At 48.4% G+C, this 20,874-nt stretch overlaps 1 protein-coding gene across 3 annotated transcripts in view; it reads left to right on the forward strand.

The window, feature by feature from the left end:
• Window positions 1–257: 257 nt before the first annotated feature.
• SYT6 (synaptotagmin 6) overlaps window positions 258–20,874 on the forward strand; it is a gene marked incomplete at both ends in the record, with an annotated part of 56,180 nt that continues 35,563 nt past the window's right edge. For 2 of the 3 annotated variants that reach the window (XM_080916506.1, XM_080916507.1), the window contains 3 exons: window positions 258–420; window positions 10,254–10,602; window positions 12,266–12,827. In XM_080916506.1, coding sequence (XP_080772632.1) covers window positions 258–420; window positions 10,254–10,602; window positions 12,266–12,827 — 1,074 coding nt within the window. Of the gene's footprint in view, window positions 421–1,101; window positions 1,226–10,253; window positions 10,603–12,265; window positions 12,828–20,874 lie in introns of those variants that run through there. The other variant, XM_080916508.1, reaches the window with a different exon arrangement.

The raw sequence follows: 20,874 nt of genomic DNA on the forward strand, positions 1-20,874 counted from the left end.
TGGGACAGCGGGGTTGGAACCTGCCCGGACTCAGGCAAGTCCCTGAGTGTGGAGGGGGCGGCCGTGAGGCGCCAGACTTGCCAGCTGCCGTGGGATGCCACGTGAGGGGCGGGGACCCTGCGGGGAAGTGATTAAAAGCAGAGCCGAGCCTCAGGGGGCCGCTGCGGGGAGGGTCTTCTTGGGGCCTCTTTGCCCCGCCCCAGTCCGGCCGCGGCTGGGGTTCGAGCCACTGCTCCTCAGGCCTGAGTGTCCGGGGTATGAGCGGGGTTTGGGGGACCGGAGGGCCTCGGTGCCAGGCGGCGCTCGCGGTCCTGGCCTCTCTGTGCCGGGCCCGGCCGCCCCCTCTCGGGCTGGACGTGGAAACTTGTCAGAGCTTTGAGCTGCAGCCCCCGGAGCAGAGTCCAAGCGCGGCCGACTCAGGTACCGGGAGACCCAGGGACCCCTCCACTCCTGGTTTTTCATCCCGGTGTCCTCTCCTGCCCAAGGCACCAGCCTAAGAGCCCCAAATCCTTAGAAGTCTAGCTCAGAGTCCCAGGCTGGGCCAGTCCCCTGGCTCACCGCCCGCAGGGAGAGATCCCAAGAGGACCGGGAGGAGAGAACCCTTCTCCCGGGTCACGAATTAGGAGAGTCCTGAAATGCGGCATCTTTGGGACCTCAGTTTCCCTTATGTCTCTAAGCTTATCCCAGGGGCTATTGGCCAGGGGTCGGGAGAATGGAGGTGTCCGGGGCACGGAGAAAAGCCTGTGTTCCTGGGGCGGGGAGGGGGGGGGCGGGTAGAGGTTAAGGGTCCAGGGCCCAGGGTCTAGGGTTCAGGGTCCAGGGTCCAGGGTCCTGGGTCTAGGGCCCATCAGTGACTGGGTGAAAGCTGGCTGAACCACTGGGCATGGGAAAAACTTGCGTCTGCAGCTGGCACGCGGTCTTTGTGTCCAGGTCTCTCAGCAGCGAGTGGCTGCCTGCGTCTCGCCAGGGGGGGGGAGTGGTGAGGGGGGCGGGGTGGGGAGAGTGTCGTGGCGTACCCCCCCCCCCGGCACCCCTATAACTCGCTTCCTCGGTCTCTCTCTGACTCACTCGGACTCCGGGCGGGTGTTCAACTGAGCCGGTGCCTCTCACCGACTTTGCCAGGCGGGAACCTCCTGCCCCGGCCGCAACGACCCTGCGCCGGACGCAGCCCGGCGGCCGCCAACTCTAGGCGGCAGCCCGAGCCGAGTCGAGCTCACCCGAGCCGGTGAGTCCTGAGCCCGAGCCCCTCGGGGACCCGGTCCTGCGTGCAGCCGCGACGTCTCGCGGGAGTCGCGACAACAGGGGTGGCGTGTCGCGCCCTGGCGGCGGGAGCCGCGGGAGTGTCCGCGGCGTGGCAGCCGACCGGCCGGGTATGTACCTGCTGCACCAGTCTGCCGCCAAGCTCTCCTGCTGCAGCAGGATCCTTTGTCCCGTAATTAGGAGGGTACGGGACAGAGCAGTACGGGTCGTGTCCCCTCGGAGGGAAGGGCCCCGGGGGGCAGCCGGCGGGCCGGGAGCGAATGCGGCGTGGGGGGTGGGGAGATCCTGCAGAGACCCAGGCGCTGGAGTTCCTTGGAGCTCTGCAGACTCACCACCTTGTCCTAGACTGAGACCCCGACCAGGACTCTAGTGTCTCTGCGCCTGGGTTTAAGTGGGAGTCGCTTCGTGGTTCCATTTGGCTGGCGAGGGAAAGAGAGGTGGGGGGCCGTCAGAGGCAGAATGGTCCTCCTGCACCTCTCCAGGGACAAGTTCCCAGGGACCGGAGGAGGGGTACCCGGGAACAGGTGCTGGTGGGGTGAGCTCCCCGTGGCCTCAGATTCCAGAGCGCCTTTTCCATTTGAGGTTAAAGGTCAAAGATAGAGGTAGAGTCTGGGTTAGGAATAGAGTCTGTGAGGGAGGAGGGAGAGAGGCTAGGGGAGGCTGTGGTGTCCTCCTGGAGGCCGAATCCACCGTCTGTGACTGTAGCCCACCTCACTGTATGAGTCATTAGGGATGCCGCGCTCCCTCTGGCAATCTCTGACAGTGTTTAATCAATGGGTTGACGAATGCAGTAGAAGAGACCAAGATTAGACATAAAGAACTTTTGAGAGTGGGACAGTGATAAAAGTTGGCTCTGCCTCTTTGGGAGTCTCAGAACAGATTAGACAGACATTAGACACTGTTTCTCTGGTGCCTCTCCTACCCCATGACGTTTCCAAAACAGCAGTCCTCTCAAGTCAAGCAGTCACTTTCTACCTCTCCCCATTCCTAAGCTACCTTTCCATCTTTTCTTCAAATGCTCCATCTGCAGTCGAGTCTTCCCTTTGGGCCTCGAAGCTCAGAATATGGAAAGCCAGCATACATCTTTGGAGTTCTGCCTTACTACCTGTCCAGGGCAAAAATGTTGTGATTTGGAGTGTGCTCATGTGTGTGTGTGTGGGGGGGGTGTTGTGAGTGCGTGTCAGCAGGAGAAGCTGGTAGTCTGACTCCAGAAAGATCCATTTAATCTGAATGACGGGGCTGAGGAGAGTGAGAAAGGCTACCAGATGCCTTGAGAGTTGTTTGAGTTGTTACACCTACCCTGGCTCAGGGGAGCCTTAACGTGTTTATTGTATCTGTCACAAACCCCAAGAAATCCTAGGGCCAAGATAGGACAACAGATGCAGGTAGGCAGAGAGGTAAGATCACCACAAGAAAATGGCTTAGCTGGCTCTGGAACTTTGGGGATTTAGGTGAGCTCCATGTCTAGAGGAATGTGGTGTTCAAACCAGGGTGCCAGACCAGACCTCCCACCTCCCAGCCTGCTCCTTGCACCCTGGAGACTCCATCTAGGATCTGATCCTCCAAACAGCAATGATAGGTCTTTTCATCTGCACTTTTATGAGAATGAAAATAATGTATTGCGGGAAGAGTGTGCTCAGCTCCCTTCCCCATCGAATCTCCTTTTCTCAGCTTTAAAGTCCCTGACTCCTGGGATTCCTAGTAATACTCTGAATGTCAACAGTTGAGGCTCAGATTCCCCTACCATTTACACAGACCTGCCCTGCCCATAGGTCAGGGTCTGGGCAAGAAACTGCATCAGAAATCTCCATGAATCAGACTCTGATTTGGAAACATCTGTGCTGAAACTTTCCAACTAAAAGCACCCCGTCCCTTTCTCTAAGAACCCTGAGGATAAAAAGTCTGCTCTCTTCCTTGATGACAGACCCCATACTTGCAAATAGTCACCAACAGGCCTCTCCTTCTGTCATTTTTCTTGTGGAGGTGAACGAACTCTTTACGTAGTTCAAGTTGCAGTAGAAATCTAATTGTGTTCTAGAATGTGCAGGAGCCTGAAACTGACCCAGGCTGGCCCGGTCCTGGAGCTGTAGGCTGTTGTAGCCAGGAGTGGTTGGTTGCTCCCAGCCTACTATGCTAAGATGTATGTGGTGTTTGTTAGTTTTACTAATGATTCTAAAGATGTTCTGTGATTCAACCACCTGGCTTTGAAATTGGCCTTTTGCAGCCCAGAGAATGTCTCTTTCTTTCTTCCTTTTTTTTCTTTTTTCTTCCTGTGTGTGTTGACAAATGAAGTGTACAGTTCTCTAAAGCAGAGTCCCATTTTTTTTTTAATCTGAGGAATCAGACACTCTCTGGCTCCTTCTAGACGGAAGGAATGAACATTGTGTTTCACATTCATGGAAGAAACTTGCTAGCTACCTTAAACAACTAGAGGGATGCCTTTCCATGCCTTAACTTCTCTCTTGATTTTTTTGAGACAGAATCCAGCCCAGACTGGCCTCAAACTCATAAGAACTCTGTATCAACCATCTCAAAGTACAAATAAGCACCCAGAATGCACTTCAAGTGTCTAAAAGTCCAACATCTAACAGTTGCAAAACATTCTAGACGTCTCTGGAAGTTCTCTTTCCTGCTGGCTGTGACAGGGCCAAGTGGGGCTGATTGTTCTAGAGAGCTTCATCCCTTCGAGTTCTGTGCAGAAGCTGTGGTTTCTGTTCCTAATGCTCAAGCATTCCTCTGTCTGCTTGGCCCGTCGAGCTGGGGGTGAGATGTGATCAGGCCAGGCTTCTTTGGGGTGGTCTTGGCTTGAGCTCATCATCACATCTGCTGGTGGGGCCTCTAATTCTGAGCTTCTTAGGGCATACTCGGAGCTGAGCCAGCCGGGCGTCCGGTCCAGACTGCAGATTTAATGACACCTCATCTCTCAGTGCTCTCCTTGGGGCACTGAACTCTTCCCCATGAAATCCCAACAGTCCTCTCCCCTTGCTAGTTGCGGTTGTAAACTGGAGCTGAGAACAGAAGAGGGAGACTGGCTGATTGTACCTCATCTTCACTCCAGCCTGACTTCCCCATGCAAGGGGACCGTGGGTAGACAGGTACAGTGACCATCTGCAATAATAATAATAATAATGATAATAATAATAATAATAATAATAATAATAATAATAATAGCAGCTGAATTAGTGCCAAGGCTCTGTTCACCATAGCATTGTACATTAGCTTCCGACTCCTCTAATGAAGCAGGCACCCAGTCATAAAGCTTTGTGCGGCCATAATTAGCCCCTCATTGTTTCTCCTCATCACTGTTTTTTTTTTTTTCAGGAGCATTAATTCCTTCTCTGTTTGGACTCTGCTAATTATCCCCATTGGTAGGTAGCTCAGCCAGGCTCTCTAAAGAAGAAAAGGAAGCAATGACCTTCTGCTCCCCCCCCCCAACTCTGAATTTAATTATACCCACTTTTAATAAATTTACAAGCCACAGCGCGGCTTATTATTGATGGACCATGTCCGTTAGCCTCAGTAAGGACCAGCTACTGTTCTCTCGATACAAGCTCTCCCCCCACTTCTCTCTCTCTCTCTCTCTCTCTCTCTCTCTCTCTCTCTCTCTCTCACACACACACACACACACACACACACACACACACACAGAGAGAGAGAGAGAGGTATTCCTCAGGGATATCACCGGAGGACATTTCAGGAGCAACTGCTACTTGAAGAAGAAAAGTCAGAATGGAGGTTAGTTACAATCCAATTGCAGGGATCTGCCCGGGTTTAAAAAACCAGACCACAGAGTAGGGAACACCCTCCTCACCCTCTCCAGATTCCAGGTAAGAAATGTCTCCCCGACTCCGTGGTGCAGCTCTTGAGTCTGCAGCACTTCAGCCCCATCTCCAGTCCCTGCAAATGCCTGGTTCTAAAGCCCGGATTTGGGTATCAGAAAGCCCACATTCAACTCAGCTCTCACTTAACACACTGCACCCTTGAGAGAGTGAGTTAGTTCTTGTTACCACACTTCGCCTATCTGTGAGAAGTGAATCTGGATTTCTTCAGGAGCTGTAAAGATTAAATGAGATAATATAAAAGGCACAATGCTTGCTGCATAGAAACGGACAGCAAATACTACCATTAATATTAATGTGAATTCTCTTCCCTCTCTGGAGTCTCTTCCCTCTCTGGACTAAATGTTGTTCTTTCCTTGGTTTTAGACCTCTGCATCCTTATTGTCTGGTTTCTGAACTGTGGTTTATTTATGTCCGCATAATAAAGGATGTGAGGGAAACACACAGCCGGGTACCTATGGTTTTGAGGGCTAGCAGCAACTCCAGGCCCTGGGCCAGGCTTCTCTGATACAGGAGTGAACTGGGAGCTCGTCCTCTCTTTCCTAATCCTCTCTCCAGTTTGTCTTTTCAATTATAGTTTGTTAGCGAGAATGCCTGTGATGGTTACAAAATGGATTTCCCTGACACAGGAACCCATTAGAAAAACCAGAACAATAGCAAGTGATCAGAGTTGCTGATGAATCCTAACACCATGGATGGAGGGAGGAGGAGGGGGCCCAGTCCGTCTTTAGAGAATGAAGTGTCACCATGGATGATAAGCAGGCCCAGGGATGCTAATTAATAACTTATTATTTCTGAATAAGGAAGAAGGGCCACGGGCCATCACCCTACCAGACAGTCTTATTTAAGGTGACCAAGCAGGCCCTACCCTGATGACCTTTGGGGGGGGGGCTCTTCACTTCCCAGGAGGGAAGAGAGACCTGAGGCCACTATGCCACGTGGCTCTCTGATCCAGGGTCTCCCTTCTCTGCCCCAGAGGCCTTGCTGTACACAGCAAACAACTATACTTAATCACATAAAAAAAAAAAATCTTGGGGATGGTAGCACCTTATGTTTGAGGTACATTCTCTGCACTCCAGGACTGTGTTTAGTCCTAGCTTATTTGGTCTTTATAATGATCTAATGGTAGGAAGCACCATTAGAAAGCATTGTAGGTGGCAGGCATTCTGCAGACATCTGCCCAGGTGCCCACCTTGTGAAGTCCAGCTCCCCAGCAAGGATTAGAGCCACATGCCATTGTTCCAGACTTTATCCTTGAGCTTATAATCTCCAAGGCAGAAACAGATTGACCACATTTTTCCTCTCCCTGAGGTGCCTCAGTGGTCAGCAGCCATTGCTTCCCAAGTCAGATGCCAGTAAGCAGGCACTAGAGTCTGGATCTGTAGTGTCTGCCCAAAGGCCCACATGTTGCAAGCTTGTATCCTAAAGTGGGAGAGGGTGGAACTTTCCAGAAATGAGGCCTAATGGCAAGTCTTGCATTTTGTCCTTACAGGAGTATCAGGACCCCATTCCCTTCCTCCTTCTCTTCCTTTCTCTTGCTTCCTGGTCATGATGTAAAAAGGTTTTGTTTCCCCAAATGTCCTGATGTGTGATGATGAGCCAAACAGCAGGACTGAGAGAGCACATAGAGAAGTGTTTGAAACTGTGAGCCAAAATCAATGTTTCTCTTGATGAGCTGGTCACCCCAGGCACACACAACCACAGAGAGAGGCCCGACACACTAGGTGGTGAAGGCTGGCTGAGGTCAAGACCTCCCTGAGTTATTTTTTATTTATCCCTCTATGATTACTGCCTTTTCTGATTCCTCTCTTTTGTTCTTTCTCATCACCTTATGCCTCCCATATGAATGAACTCTCGATGTCCAGAATCTAATTCTCCTTGCATTGTCTGTCTGTGGGATGTCAAAGCCCAGGGTCTCCTAGCCCTGGGAGAAGATTCTCCAGGCACAGGATGGCCTTACTGTTCTTTCATAACCAATATCGAGTGCTGGGGACTAATTTCAATAATCCATACCCTCTGCCTTCTCTAAGCATAGCGCCAAGGAAACAGCAGCTGGAGGTCACATGGAGAAGCAATTGAATAGCAACTGCATGAAGGGGGGGGGGAGAAGAATCCCTGGTCTCTTCCCTACCTTTATTTCATTTATGAATTCATTTTTTGTTAAGCTGAACATTTAAATGCACTCTGTACTCTCTGGGTCCCCCCTCGCCTCCTCCCTTCTCATTAAAATTCTAATTATTACCAGAGCAAGTAAAATGTATGATCAAAGGAAAGCATGGCCTCAGAAATACCTTTTGTTTTAAAGTGACTCAGTGCAGAGAATGGGCCCAGAACAGCTGTAACAAAGGACAGACAGCCAGGCACTTAGAATATGGACATGCATGTCTACAGTAGCTTTTCTGATGTACCCAGAGGTTAGGGCCTTATAGAAACGGCCTCTAAGACATTTAGATTATAAATGTACAACAGAAAAAAAAAAAAAAAACCCTGAGTCTAAGAACTTCTGGTGTGTGTTTACCTGTCTCCAGGCTATATACATGTTCTACCCTAGTGATATTGCTGAGCTGTGTAGTTGAGGGTGAGCCCACCTGACTCGCTGTGTTAACTCTCTAGGACATTAACTTCACCTGTTTCATTAGAGAGGATTACATGATTGAATATATAAAAAAACACTTTAATATTGGACATAATGATGTTGAACAAATTGACTAAATCCAATAATAAAACACGTATTACTATCAACCTGTAAATGAATTCTTGACTTTATATAACATGAAAAATATTATATCTTGGATTTTTTTTCTCTTGGGGCACATGCACACCTTGCTGGAGACCTGGTTGGTACTCCAGAGCAGTAATTCTCAACCTTCCTAATGCTAAGACCCTTTAGCACACAGTTCCTCCTGTTGTGGTAACCCCCAACCATACAATGATTTTCATTGCGAGTTTATGACTATAATTTTGCTACTGTTGTGAATTGTAATGTAAATATTTGACATTTGGGATATCTGATATGTGACCCCTGTTTTGAAAGGGTTTGCTACCTACAGGTTGAGAACCACTGCCCTAGGGGTAAGACTCAGTACTAGTAGCTGTCAGCCACAGAAAAGCTCTGAAGTCTCTGTGGTGGGCTGAGTGGGGACAGAGGTGGTGGGAAGCTACTTGAAAACAATCTCCTTTTCATCCCTTTTCATGGAGGCACCTGGCTGTTGATCCTGGCAAGGACTGGACAGGGAGCCGGAAGGTAGTGGTGGCTCCCTGAGAGGGTGGGTGGGGTTTCTAACCTCAGGATGTAAGCTAGCTGTCCCTGAGATCTGGATACAGTAAAAGTATCTAGTGGTACCCAGGCATTCTGCCAAGCCTAGCTCAGAATGGAATCTGGCATGGTTGAACTTAATAAGAAAGAATTGTAATTCATTCATGTATGCCTGCTTATATGCTGGTTCATGAATGGAAGCATAAGGTCACTGAAACCTATACGAGTCTAGAGTTGAGACTGGGACAAACAAGCCATAGCAGCAGAAAGAATAGAATAGTGGATACCCGAGCCCTGGCCCAAGTCCTATGTCTGACTAGCCTGTGGCCTCTTGAAAGTCCCTCCACTAGGCTACCATTGTCATCTTTAAAATAACAGCCTTGTCTTTGTACTTGGGTAATTGTATATGTTCCAGGATTTGTAAGGCAACTAACAGCAAGGTCCAGAGGCTCCAACCTCCAGGTCCGCAGGGTCTAGCTAGACAGTAGAGAGCAGAGGTTGAGCTGATAGGACACATGCCTTCAGAGGGAGTCACCCATCTTCCCTGGGGCCATTTAGCAAGTCTTGGCCTCTTCTACAAAACTCAGACATGTAGGGTAGTGACAGTCAGGGACTTTCATAGCTTCTTACTCACCAGGTTAGCCAATCCAAATTCCTCAGCTGGCTCAACCCCAAGTGATCATGTAACAGTCCTGCCCAGCAAACCTCTGGCTCAGGGGATCTTGACATCTCCCTTAGGCTCAAAGACTTTGAGGATAGGAAGTGGGACAAGAGTCTGCTTACATGAGGAGACATATTACAGCTCTGTACCTGAGGAGACATATTACAGCTCTGTACCTGAGGAGACATATTACAGCTCTGTACCTGAGGAGACATATTACAGCTCTGTACCTGAGGAGACATATTACAGCTCTGTACCTGAGGAGACAGATGATGCAATTCTCTTCAGATAATGGGAATCCCTGGGTCTGGACAGGGGTGGGTTAAGGCTTGAAGTGCCTGCTTCCAACCCAGCCACACTGCTCACAAATACTAAGTTTACAGGAAAGCTTCCGAAGAGCCACAGAATGAAAGACAGTGATGGGAATCATTTGTATTTTGTACTTAACTTTGACCTATATAGACCCCCCTGTAATCAGATTCCAACTTAATACAAGAAACCAGTGAGCTTACAGTATGAAAAAAAAACAACCTTTAGAAAAACACAAGTCAACACATCTGCTTTAAGGGAAGTGAGGCTGCACTCCTCTCTCTGGAGGAAATTGGGGTGTTTATTGAATTCCTACTAAGTCCTAGGAAGGAACAATGAGGAGCCTGGAATTAGAAGCATGGGTTTGCCAGTACCGTCCCCTACCTCATCGACTGTGTGGGGGTTGTGTGAAAAAAAATCACCGTTGGGAGCTGGAGATAAAGTTCAGTGAGAGATCACTTGCCTAACCTGGGCAAGACTCTGGGTTGAAAAGAAAAGTAATATTCTGTTAGAAGTCTGACCACAGCAAGCACTCTAATAGAAATTCAAACAGCATACAAATATGAATACTTTAGGAATTTGCACATTTGTTTAGAATCCCATTTAAATCACTGTCCCATCTCTGGGCGCAAGCCAGGAGCAGTAGGGCAAGCTGCCAGTGTTCCCTATGCTGGTAAGAGGTGGGGGCAGGGTAATGTTAAAGCACCCAGGCTGTGGTGAATGCCAGGCTGCAGACAGTTGACAAAATGGACCATCAACGGTCCAAACCATCTCTTCTTCATGTGATGTGGCAGCTCTGCTCATTACCGTTCTTCTCTCTTCTTCCGTCTTTGTCCTTTCCATGTGCGCCTTTTTCCAATGCCTCACCGGCTTATCCCCCACCTCTGTGTGTCTCTGTCCTGCCCTGCCTGCCTCATGCTGAGGGCAGGCACCTCTGTCAGCCTCCTCGCCGTGGTAGTTATTGTGTGTGGCGTGGCCCTGGTGGCAGTTTTTCTCTTTCTCTTTTGGAAGCTGTGCTGGATGCCCTGGAGGAACAAGGAGGCCTCCAGCCCTTCTTCTGCTAACCCTGCTTCAGAGACCCTCCAGAGCCCCAGTTCCAGAGGCAACATGGCAGACAAGCTGAAGGACCCCAGTGCCCTGGGCTTCCTGGAGGCAGCTGTAAAGATCAGCCATACTTCCCCAGATATCCCAGCCGAGGTGCAGATGTCGGTCAAAGAGCACATCATGCGTCACACAAAGCTGCAGCGACAGACCACAGAACCAGCGTCCTCCACCAGGTGAATTGTGTTCTCTTCACTTCCTAACCCCTGTGCAGCATACTTTCCGATACAGTGTATCAAATAGAGTCCAGCCCCCGAGGATCAGGGTCCAGAGCAGATGGTGTCGTCCGAGGTGCCAATCAAGAAGGGGAGGCTGCATCAGGATAGGTGTGGTGAGAGGGGAAGCTTCAAGATGAGATGCTGGGCATGTGCTTAGCACGTGAGAGTGAACGTGAGAACACGGAAGACTAGACTAGAAGCTGGGTTGAGAGAGGAGAAGAGGAAAAACTTCAGACATGGGGAATTGTATATGCAAAGGGGCAGAGGCATGAAAGCTCCTAATGCATTAAGGGCTAGGTTAGTGAAGTCTTGTGGCTGCAGTGTGTTGTGCACTGGAGGCAAAGCAAGAGAGTCCAGGTTCTTTGAGAACAAGGATTTCTTTAAAGCCCTTTGAGTTACACACTTGGCAGCAGTTACATAACGTGGCCTCCTCTGATTCCAAAGCAACAACAGACATGGTGGCCGCCAGCTTACTCTAACTCTAGATACATCTTTAAAAGACATGAGTAGATGTGTTTACTCTCAGTTTGAGGATCTTGTAGATTCCTGGATCCCTGCAGTGTGACCCTTCAGGTTCACAGGCACCAATCAAAGGAAAAAACATGTAGTATTCAGAGCAGAAGCCAGGAATGAGGGCGCTAAGGTGCCACAGGTTGACTTTGTCTTATGGCTTTGGGCATATAGCCTGAAGTGAGCTATTTCTCACTTTTCTAAACTATACAACAGGGCAAATGACTGCCAAGGCAGTGCAGCGGAACCAAAGAATCGGTGTGACCTAACACGTTACTTATTGCACACCTGGCCCTGTGTTAAACACTTTGTATCTATTTTACCGGCACACAATTCTTTGCAGTTGTTACTTTTATCATCTTTATTTTTATAATGCAGAGAATGTAATCACTTGCTCAAAGTTGCAGGACCAAAATTAACCTATGTAGTCTATCTCCTGAGCTGATGCATTTAACTACCTGACTGTCTGCTGGATGCTAAATCCATCGTGATAGCGGTGGTGGCAGCAGCAGCAGTGGTGATGATGGTGGTAGTGATGGTTGTGGTGATGGTGGTGATGATGGTGATGGTGGTATTGGTGGAGGTGATGGTGGTTGTGGTAGTGATGGTGATGGTGGTTGTGGTAGTGATGGTGATGGTGGTGGTGGTGGTGATGATAGTGATGGTAGTAGTAGTGGTGGTGGTGATGGTGGTGGTAGTGGTGATGGTGGTGATGATGGTGGGGTGATGATGATGATGGTGAAGGCAGTGGGAATGATAGTCCTCCTCTTACAGAGGCTCACACTTTAATGGGGGAAGTAGTCATGCTTACTAGGAAATAAACCTAGAAAGCAGATGTCAGGAAAGCAGGAACAATGATTAAAACAATGGCTAACATTTATTGAGCTTGCTGTACAGCGGGCACCAATCCAAGTTCTTTACATATATTAAGACACTCAATGCTTCCAACTCCTTCATGCACAGACTGTATGAAGAGGGAAAAAGGCGTCAATGAGAATGGAAGGAAGAGAGCCCCACAGAGGGGTGAGGAGTCACCTGGGTTGGGTCTGCCTTTATCCCACTGTCCCCCCAAGCACTGACACATTTTTCTTGTGTCTCTTGTCCTCACCAGGCACACATCCTTCAAGCGCCACCTGCCACGACAGATGCATGTCTCCAGCGTGGACTACGGCAATGAGCTGCCACCCGCTGCCACTGAGCAGCCCACCAGTATTGGCCGTATCAAGCCCGAGCTCTACAAGCAGAAGTCAGTGGATGGAGATGATGCCAAGTCTGAGGCCGCCAAGAGCTGTGGGAAGATCAACTTCAGCCTCCGCTATGACTATGAGAGTGAGACCCTGATTGTACGCATCCTGAAGGCCTTTGACCTCCCTGCCAAGGACTTTTGTGGAAGTTCTGACCCTTATGTTAAGATCTACCTCCTGCCTGATCGCAAGTGCAAGCTGCAGACCCGGGTGCACCGCAAGACCCTGAACCCCACCTTTGATGAGAACTTCCACTTCCCTGTGCCCTATGAGGAGCTGGCTGACCGCAAGCTGCATCTCAGTGTCTTTGACTTTGACCGCTTCTCCCGCCATGATATGATTGGCGAGGTCATTCTGGACAACCTCTTTGAAGCCTCTGACCTGTCCCGGGAGACCTCCATCTGGAAGGACATCCAGTATGCCACTAGTGTGAGTACAGTCTTGTTCCCTTGGCTTCCTGAGCATTGGCAGTTCTGAGTTGAGTAAGATGTGTTCTTAGCACTCCGACCCTCTAGAGATACATAGGGAACTATGGAAACTTCTTAGTGACCCAGTTTACTTTGAGGAAGTCCTTGAACTCAGCCTAGATGGGATAAGTAAGGAAGGGAGGGAGGGAATTTGTGTCTTCTGATTTTGATTGTAGGATATAGGTGTCCTTGACTTGCTAAACTTTAAGTTGGTTTAGCAATCATGTTATACAATCATGTTATATATTCTTTTTAGTTGATGGTAAGTCTATCCTGAACTAGCCACTAGAGTCTAGTAGTCATTTCTATATTTTAGAAGCTTGGAATTGGTGATCAAAACCGGGCTGTGTTAGTCAGTGTGAACAAGGTTATGCTGAAGTAATGAACAATACTGGAAATTTCTGGCTTAAGGCAACCAAAGTTTATTTCATGTTTGTGTTACACATGCTTCACAGCTTGCCTGTGGGTTCTACTGGGCCCTGTTACCAAGGAACTCAAGGCAGCAGAGGCCCAATTTCAGTGTGTGTTCCCACAGCTAGACATAAGCACGAAGAGGCCACGGCAAGGCATGCAGCATTCTTTAAAGGTTCCAGGCAAGTGACATGAGGAAACTCACAGTTCACTACCTGAAACAAGACACATGGCAATTTTTACAGTCAACGAGGCAGGAGCACAACAACCCTGCCATGTCTGGAAGGAGGGCTTCAGCTACTTATGAACAGTACACAGCACAGTTCCTTGTTTGGAGCATGGTCCTCTCTTTAGTTTGGGAGATTCAGGAGTCTAAAAGAATGGCCCCAAGTCCACCAACCAGGTCTGATATTGACCTGCCCACATCACCCGAAATTGGTCCAGAAAGGTTTCAAAGAATCAAGGTTTAATTTTTTATTTTACTTACTTAATCTTTTTTTTTTTTTTTTTTTTTTTTTGAGGTTTAGACATCTAATTGTGTGTATGCATGTGTCTTTTGGAAGGGTAGTTTTTGCATGTTCACGGAGACTTGAAGAGGGTGTCAGATCCCTTGGAGGCAATTGTGAACTGCCCAGCATGGGTGCTAGGACCTGATCTTAGGTCCTCTGCAAGAGCAGCACACACTCTTAACCACTGGGCCATCTCTTCTGCCCCCTTCGAGTTGGGCTTTTAAGAGAAGGATATCCTTGGTAGAAGGACCTAGTGAAGCCTACCCAGGACCCCCATGGAGAGCATGAGATAACGAGGTGAAAGCATCCGGCGGATACAGCTAGGCTGTACTTCTTTGCACCCACCTGTATGGATGAAAGTCTGCAGAGGTATTAACCAAACTTCAACTGGCTTGGAGTGCTAACCGTGTGAGTGTCTTCCTGAATGTTTCTTGAATTGTACCTTATTAGAGATGAACACATGCATACAAACCTAATGTTTGGTTGCTTCATACTTGATATCATTATGTTGAATTTGTGAGAGGAGGTTTTGGGGAAATGAGCCCCACAGTGGTTGATAAAAATGTGGCATGTTCCTAGAGAAAGTTGATGGACCTTACTTTTGCCTTAGGAAGGCTCTCTGGGGCACTCCAGGCTCATGGTTGGAGATAGCGACGTTTCAGTACCTTTTGCCGCTTCACTTTCTTGAAATGCCATCCCCAGGAACAGCATAGACAGACAGCCTAGTCAGCAGACAACCTGAGGCTAGGGTTAGGGTTGGGCAAAACAGTAGCAGCATACCAGAGTAGGCCCAAGAGCTCTGCAGCATAAATCACTCTGAAGTTTACATCTGGCGCAGCTCTTCCCTGTGGTCTCATAGAGGAGCTTCATTATTGTGGCTGCACATGTGAAGGCTAACTCAGTTCTCACAGTGAGGCTGTGGCTTAGGGTGGGGAGCTCTGCTGACCAGGGACTGTGGTCTATTTTTCCCTCTGGGAGCCTCCTCTGTCCCTGACCAGAGTCACTGCCTCATAGCTTTGTCCTGGAATAGATGTGCCCATGCACACCCCTCGCCTGTATGTAACTTTCCACATCCGGGAATGTAGCTGACCCCACCCTGGTCCTTTAGCCAACCCCTCCCCCGCCATGGCCCCCAGCTTCAGAAGAAGGCGGGTCCTCACTAGTCAGTGTGAATAGATCCTTCATCCAATGCCTTATCCTGAGAGGACTATGAGGGGGCCAGGGTGAGGGTGTGGCTGGGATGGAAGGCAACATTTTGAACACACAGGAAGTTAAAATCAAACCCAAGAGACAGATGATTTATACTCAGTAGCTGCGTAGCAGGCCAGAAGATCTCCTCTTCTGATCTCAATCTCCAAAGCCATGACAGCAGAAGACTGCAGGGAAGAGCTCCAAACCAGAGCAATTGAACTAGGTGGGGAAGGGTGGAAACAAACAACCCAAGACAAGAGCCCTGGGATGCATTCTAGGTCAGGAGCAGAGGGAGACCAGCCCAGGCTTTTCCAGGTCTGCAGAGCCGGTTACCAGGCTCATGGGACAGCCTATTCAGGTGAGTACCATGGAGACTCTGCAGTCCAAAGCCTCGCCATTCACTGTGGGCCTGGAGAACTGGCTCGAACCCTGCAGACAAGAACTCAAGCAAGGCAAAGAGGACTGCTGCAAACAGGCTTGTTTTTTTTTTTTTTTTAAACCTGTGCTGTGATGTTGGCTGTGAAATTTTAATTATTTGGGGACCAAGGAGACCCAAGTCAAAGTCACAGCGAATGACTGAGCATTTGGAGTATATGAAATTCAGTAGCTCGTGGAGTGTTGGGGGAGCGGAGGCTGGCAGATGAGTGTAGCCAACAGCCAGGTCCTGTTTCTCCCTTGTGTCCAATTTTGTCCTCAGAGCTGTACTTCTGACCTGGGCTTGAAACGTCAGATTTCCTTCTCTGGCCCGGGTGATCCTTCAGTATGGCCAACAGCCCTGCCTTGACTTGCAAGGGCTCTGTCTTACTTTGATTCCCATTACTGTGATAAACACTGACCAAAAACACCTCAGGAAGAAAGGGGTTTATTTCAGCTCACAGCTTATAGTTCACTGTCAAGGGAAGCTGAGGCAAAAATCCAGAGGCTTGCTTTTCGTGGTTTGTTCAGTAAATACAACTCAGAACCCCTTGCCCAGTGGTAACACTACCCACAGTGGGCTGGGCCTTCCCATATCCATCATTAATCAAAAAAATGCCCCACAGATACACTTAGAGGCCAATCTGATGGAGACAATTTCTTAACTAATTACCACAGGCTCTGTGACACCGGCCTGTCTGCTACACTCCTGCCAGGCCAACCCACCTTTCAGAACCTCCCTGGAGGTTTCTCCTACCTTTTGGTGTCACAGGAACCACCTCTCTCATGTTTCCATGTCCCCAAGATGCATCTCCCATCACAGTCTGTATTGAAAATCTGATGGAGGATTCAGGAACAGCTGTGTCCATAGTTGACTTTCTACTGGAATTGGGTTAGCCTAGTGAGGTTTCCTGGAGAAATTCTGGTCATTTTTTTAATAGTAGGTACATCCAAACTTGGGAGGGGACATACTGTGCAGTCGCTCAGGGTTCAGGTACAGGTTGTTCTGGGGAAGTGAAGAAAATAACTGTCAAGCCGTCTACACTGGAACAGAGGGACAGTGAGTCACAAGTTGAGTGGGAAGAGAGGTACCATGAGCATGGAGGATTAGAAGGATGCTCTATGACCGTGCTCGTCCAGAAATGCTATCCCGGCAGCTCCTTGGGCTCAGTGGGAATCACACTGAGCTCTCACCTGTAGAACCAGGCTGGTCTCTTGCCCCAGGGTTCGAGTTGGTTAGAAGTAGCGAAGCCTGATGATTGTCTTACTTTCTCTCAGCCACTGAACACTGAGCTGGAGGCTAGTGACAGGGAGGTTAACATCTGGGTATTCTAGCTATGCTGATTGTAGACTGAAGTCCCAGGGCACCCTGGCCTCCAGCTGTGCACAGCTCTGGCTTCTGGGAGGATGAGAAGTAGGAAGACCGGATCCGCTAAGGCAGTTGGAGCCCTCAAGTCTTGCAGTAATTTCCAAGACCAGCCCTAGGAAAGAAAACAAGAGAGTTCATGACATCCATTTCAGCCAGGGGCATGGCTCTCCCTGATTCTGTGAACTTTACTCCTACTGGCATGGAGGTCCCTGACAATCTCTCAGGCAATCCTAGGGGGTTGCCGCTGTCTCTCCAACCAGAGTTCCTATTGATTAAACTCACTCAATTCTTCCCTCCTCCCCCTCTTACCCCTAGTCTCATTATTTCTATATAAAGCTGTCGATTTATCATTATAATAGAGCCACTGTCAGTGGGTCCGCTAACATCTCCATAGTCTTGTAGTTATTGTTACAGAGGCTTCAGAGCCCAGTGCATGCAACTACCTCTGTCAGCCACCGTCCCTGCTATAACTGGAGCCATGAATGTGTGGTATTGGTGGTGCCAAGGGACCTGGCTTTCTTCCTGCTTTCCTAAGTCTCGACCAGGGATGTGTGTGTGTGTGTGTGTGTGTGTGTGAGAGAGAGAGAGAGAGAGAGAGACAGAGAGACAGAGATACAGAGACAGAGAGACAGAGAGACAGAGAGACAGAGACAGAGAGTATGTGTGTATTCGGGTTGTCTGAGGTGTGGGGAAGTAAGGAGTAAGGATGTACAGAAGGGCTCCTTCTTCCAGGTGCCAATCAAACTTGTGTTGCATTCTACTTTCTGTACCAATGTGCGCCAAAACCTTGGGAATATCTAGACCATGACTCAGTTTTACTATCAACAGACTGGAGACAATTTGTCTTTTCTGGTCTACAATGTTAGTGTAATTCCTGAGCTACTCAGGGTGGCACTGGTCCCGAGCAGCCTGCTTGAACCCTATGTCTCTCCCACTGACTCAGCCTGTGGGCCCCTTTTTCCCCCCATTCCCAGGCCTTATTACCTGCTTCATTGTAGGCCACATGTCATGGCTGCTAATTACATGTTATTAGAAGACTCTCTTCCACAAACACTTATCCAAGACAAACATATTTATGCATATCCCTGTATGCATGCCCCTAGTACCAAACTCTCTATACACTGTGATAAAGTTAAATTTATACATTAACATTAATAACAATAAGTATAAAGCAGAACAATAATAACAGTATATCCCAATAAAATAGTATTAGTATTTCTGTGTATTAGGCCATTATTAGGTAAAATTAGGGTTGGTTAAACTCAAGGGCACCATACTATCCTGGTCTACTCTGTAACCAAGACAATTACTAAGTAACTAATGGTGAGATATACACTGTGGACACACTAGACAAATGGATAATGCAGGCCAGAGGTGAATGGTGAAGCATTTTGTTATGCTACTTAGAAAGGCATTCAATTTGAGACACAAATAGTTTATTTCTGGAATTTCCCATTTAATACTTTAGGTCTGTGGTTGACTGTGAGTAACTGAAACCACAGAAAGGCAAACCACAGATAAGCAGGGAGCACTGTATTCTTGTATTTCTTGGCTTAGCTGTATGTTTTTATGTGACCTTAAAAAAAAAAAGTGACTTGCCTTCTGAGCTGCAGTTCCAGAAAATTTGCCAACGTTCTGAGATTTTTTTCTTTCTTCAGCTTCTCAGCCTTTCCCACAGAAAGATTTCTTGGTCTTTTGCTTTCATGAAATAGAGTTTTGCTCATCTGTATGATCTCCACAGGAGCCTAGAACCTGGAATGACAGCCACTGGGCCCAATTTCTAGACATTTCTTCTTCACCCTTGAATCTCTTCATCAGTCCTTGTTCAGAGCCAGGGGTCCCCACCACAGCACCAAGCTTTCTCTCCAAAGGCATAGGCTTGCTCTGCCGTTGCTCACCCCTATCCCACCTGCCTCCTTGCAGACCCCCACCCTGGGGAAGCAGCTTATATTCCCTGAGCTCCTAAGGTGCCAAGAGCAGGTTCTCTCTCGCTCGTCCTCACCAGGACCCAGTGATTGTCCTCTGAGTGAATAATACACAATGAAGGTTCAAGGTAACTGACTCAGCCAGTTTCACCCAGGGACAAAACTGTTAAAACCAAAGTTTGAATCTAGGTCTTTAGTGGAAGAAACAAGTGCACTTACATCATTCCTGGGCACAGGCAGTAGACCCTGAAACAGTGGGACTCCTCCCGGGATTCAGGTGGTGTGTGGTGTGGTGTGGTTTCCCTGTGGTCTGGTTAGACAGCTTCATCTATCTCAAAATCAGACCATTTGAGGGACAGTTTATGTGCTGACGTTTGCCTTCTTTTGCCTGCTCCCTAGTGTCCTTCCCACGCACACTGGCTTTGAGGATCATTCCTCTCTGAATTAACAAATATTTACCTAGTGCGTTTACCAAGTGCTAACTTGTAACAGTTATTTCGTAGAGTGCTTGTTGGGTACTATGGGAAAGATTGCAAAGGAAGAGCCTCCCTTCAGAGTGCCCGGGGGGAAAGGAACAGCAGCGTGTACCTGGAGCATCCGTACACAGAGTGCACATGGCCAGGGACTAATTTAAAGGGCTTGGCAACACAGCGGTAAAACCGTGCCCTACTGCAGACAGTAGCGAGGGAGTGAACAGTCACCTCAGATTGGTCTGGAAAGCTTGCTAGAAAAGGAAATTTGAGACCAGGCTCTGATGTCAGTGAAGATGAGGAAGAGATAAATGGGGTGATCAGAAGTAGAGGAGTATGCTTACCTGACTTCTTTAGATTGGAGGGAAGATCTAGAGAGAACCTCTTTATACACATTTTGGTTCCCATTCACTGTGTAATAACCACTTGTAGAGTGATTGCTCTAGGCTCAGGCTGGGAATAAGACAGATTCAGCCCCAGTCCTTTCCTCACACCCCTTACGGTCTGATGGAAGAGGCAAGAAGGCCCTTCTGTTGTCCTGGAAACACACAGGTTCTCACTGGCCCAGCACATCTAGGGAAGGCTGGCCTCCAGGAGCAAAAGCATTCTGATTGTATTCCCTTCACATGCTGCCTTCTGAAGCCAAGAGACCTAAGAGTGTCCACAAAAGGTCTCTCAAGTACAGAACAAGAATCTTACATTGATCTGCCGTGACTCATTAAGTCACCCTGAAATGAAGCCTGCCCAGGACTGGCTGGCCAGCAGCTAAGGGTTGCCTTCAGAATGCCTGTCATGAACCTCAAGTTCCCAGGCTCCAATAGTGAGAGAGAAGCCTCAGGAGTCTGTGTCCAGCAGTGAGTTTTTATGATCCTCCAGAAACAGACCTGGGTCCCAGAATACCTGGACATTAAAGGGATGAGCGTAGCCTTTGCTCTCAGAGTTTGCACGCAAATGGAAGTCGCAGAAAAAGCAAAAATGTGACCAAAACACAATGTCTTAGATCAAATTCAAGGAAAATGGAAGGGAAGGGGGTAACAAAACTAGAGGGGTTGGAGAGAGAGCTGGGAAGTGAATCGAGGATCAAGACCAGAGCTCTGAGGAGCACCTCAGGATCAACATCATGGTGGAAGAAGTGGCCAATTACTGGACTATCTGTTGCTATTTATTTGGTTGGTTTTGTTCTTTGAGATCAGTTTATAATTATGTAGCCCTGACTTACCTAGAACCCACTGTATAACATAGGCTGGCATTGAATTTGTGGGTGATCCTCCTACCTCTGCCTGGGATTGGGATTATATCGTGTCTATTGTCTGGATGTGTTTTGAAGGGAGAAGCAATACTACCTGCTGGCAGGTTGGATGCTAGAGTCTAAAATTTGGGGGAAAGGGAAGAATTAAGGTCTCCAGTCTTAACAATCTATAAAGGACTCACTATTCTCTGAGTGGAGAAATCCTGGAGATAGGAAGGGTGATCAGGCCTCAGGTTTACACAGGCTATAGTCGAGATGAGTTTTGGACATTTGTGTGGAGATGCCAATTAGGAGGTTGGATATAGAGTCTAGAGTTCTGATATGGGGCCATGGTTGAAGAACTAAAGACAGAAGACAGTAAGTACACAGAACTAACCACAAAACCATGACAAGGGCCATCTTGGTAGAGCCTGATTAGGGAAGGTTACTCATGGGAGACATGACAGGGTATGCTATTGTAGAACTTCCTTG

This window comes from Micromys minutus (assembly GCF_963924665.1).
Source record: "Micromys minutus genome assembly, chromosome: 4".
NCBI lineage: Eukaryota > Metazoa > Chordata > Mammalia > Rodentia > Muridae > Micromys > Micromys minutus.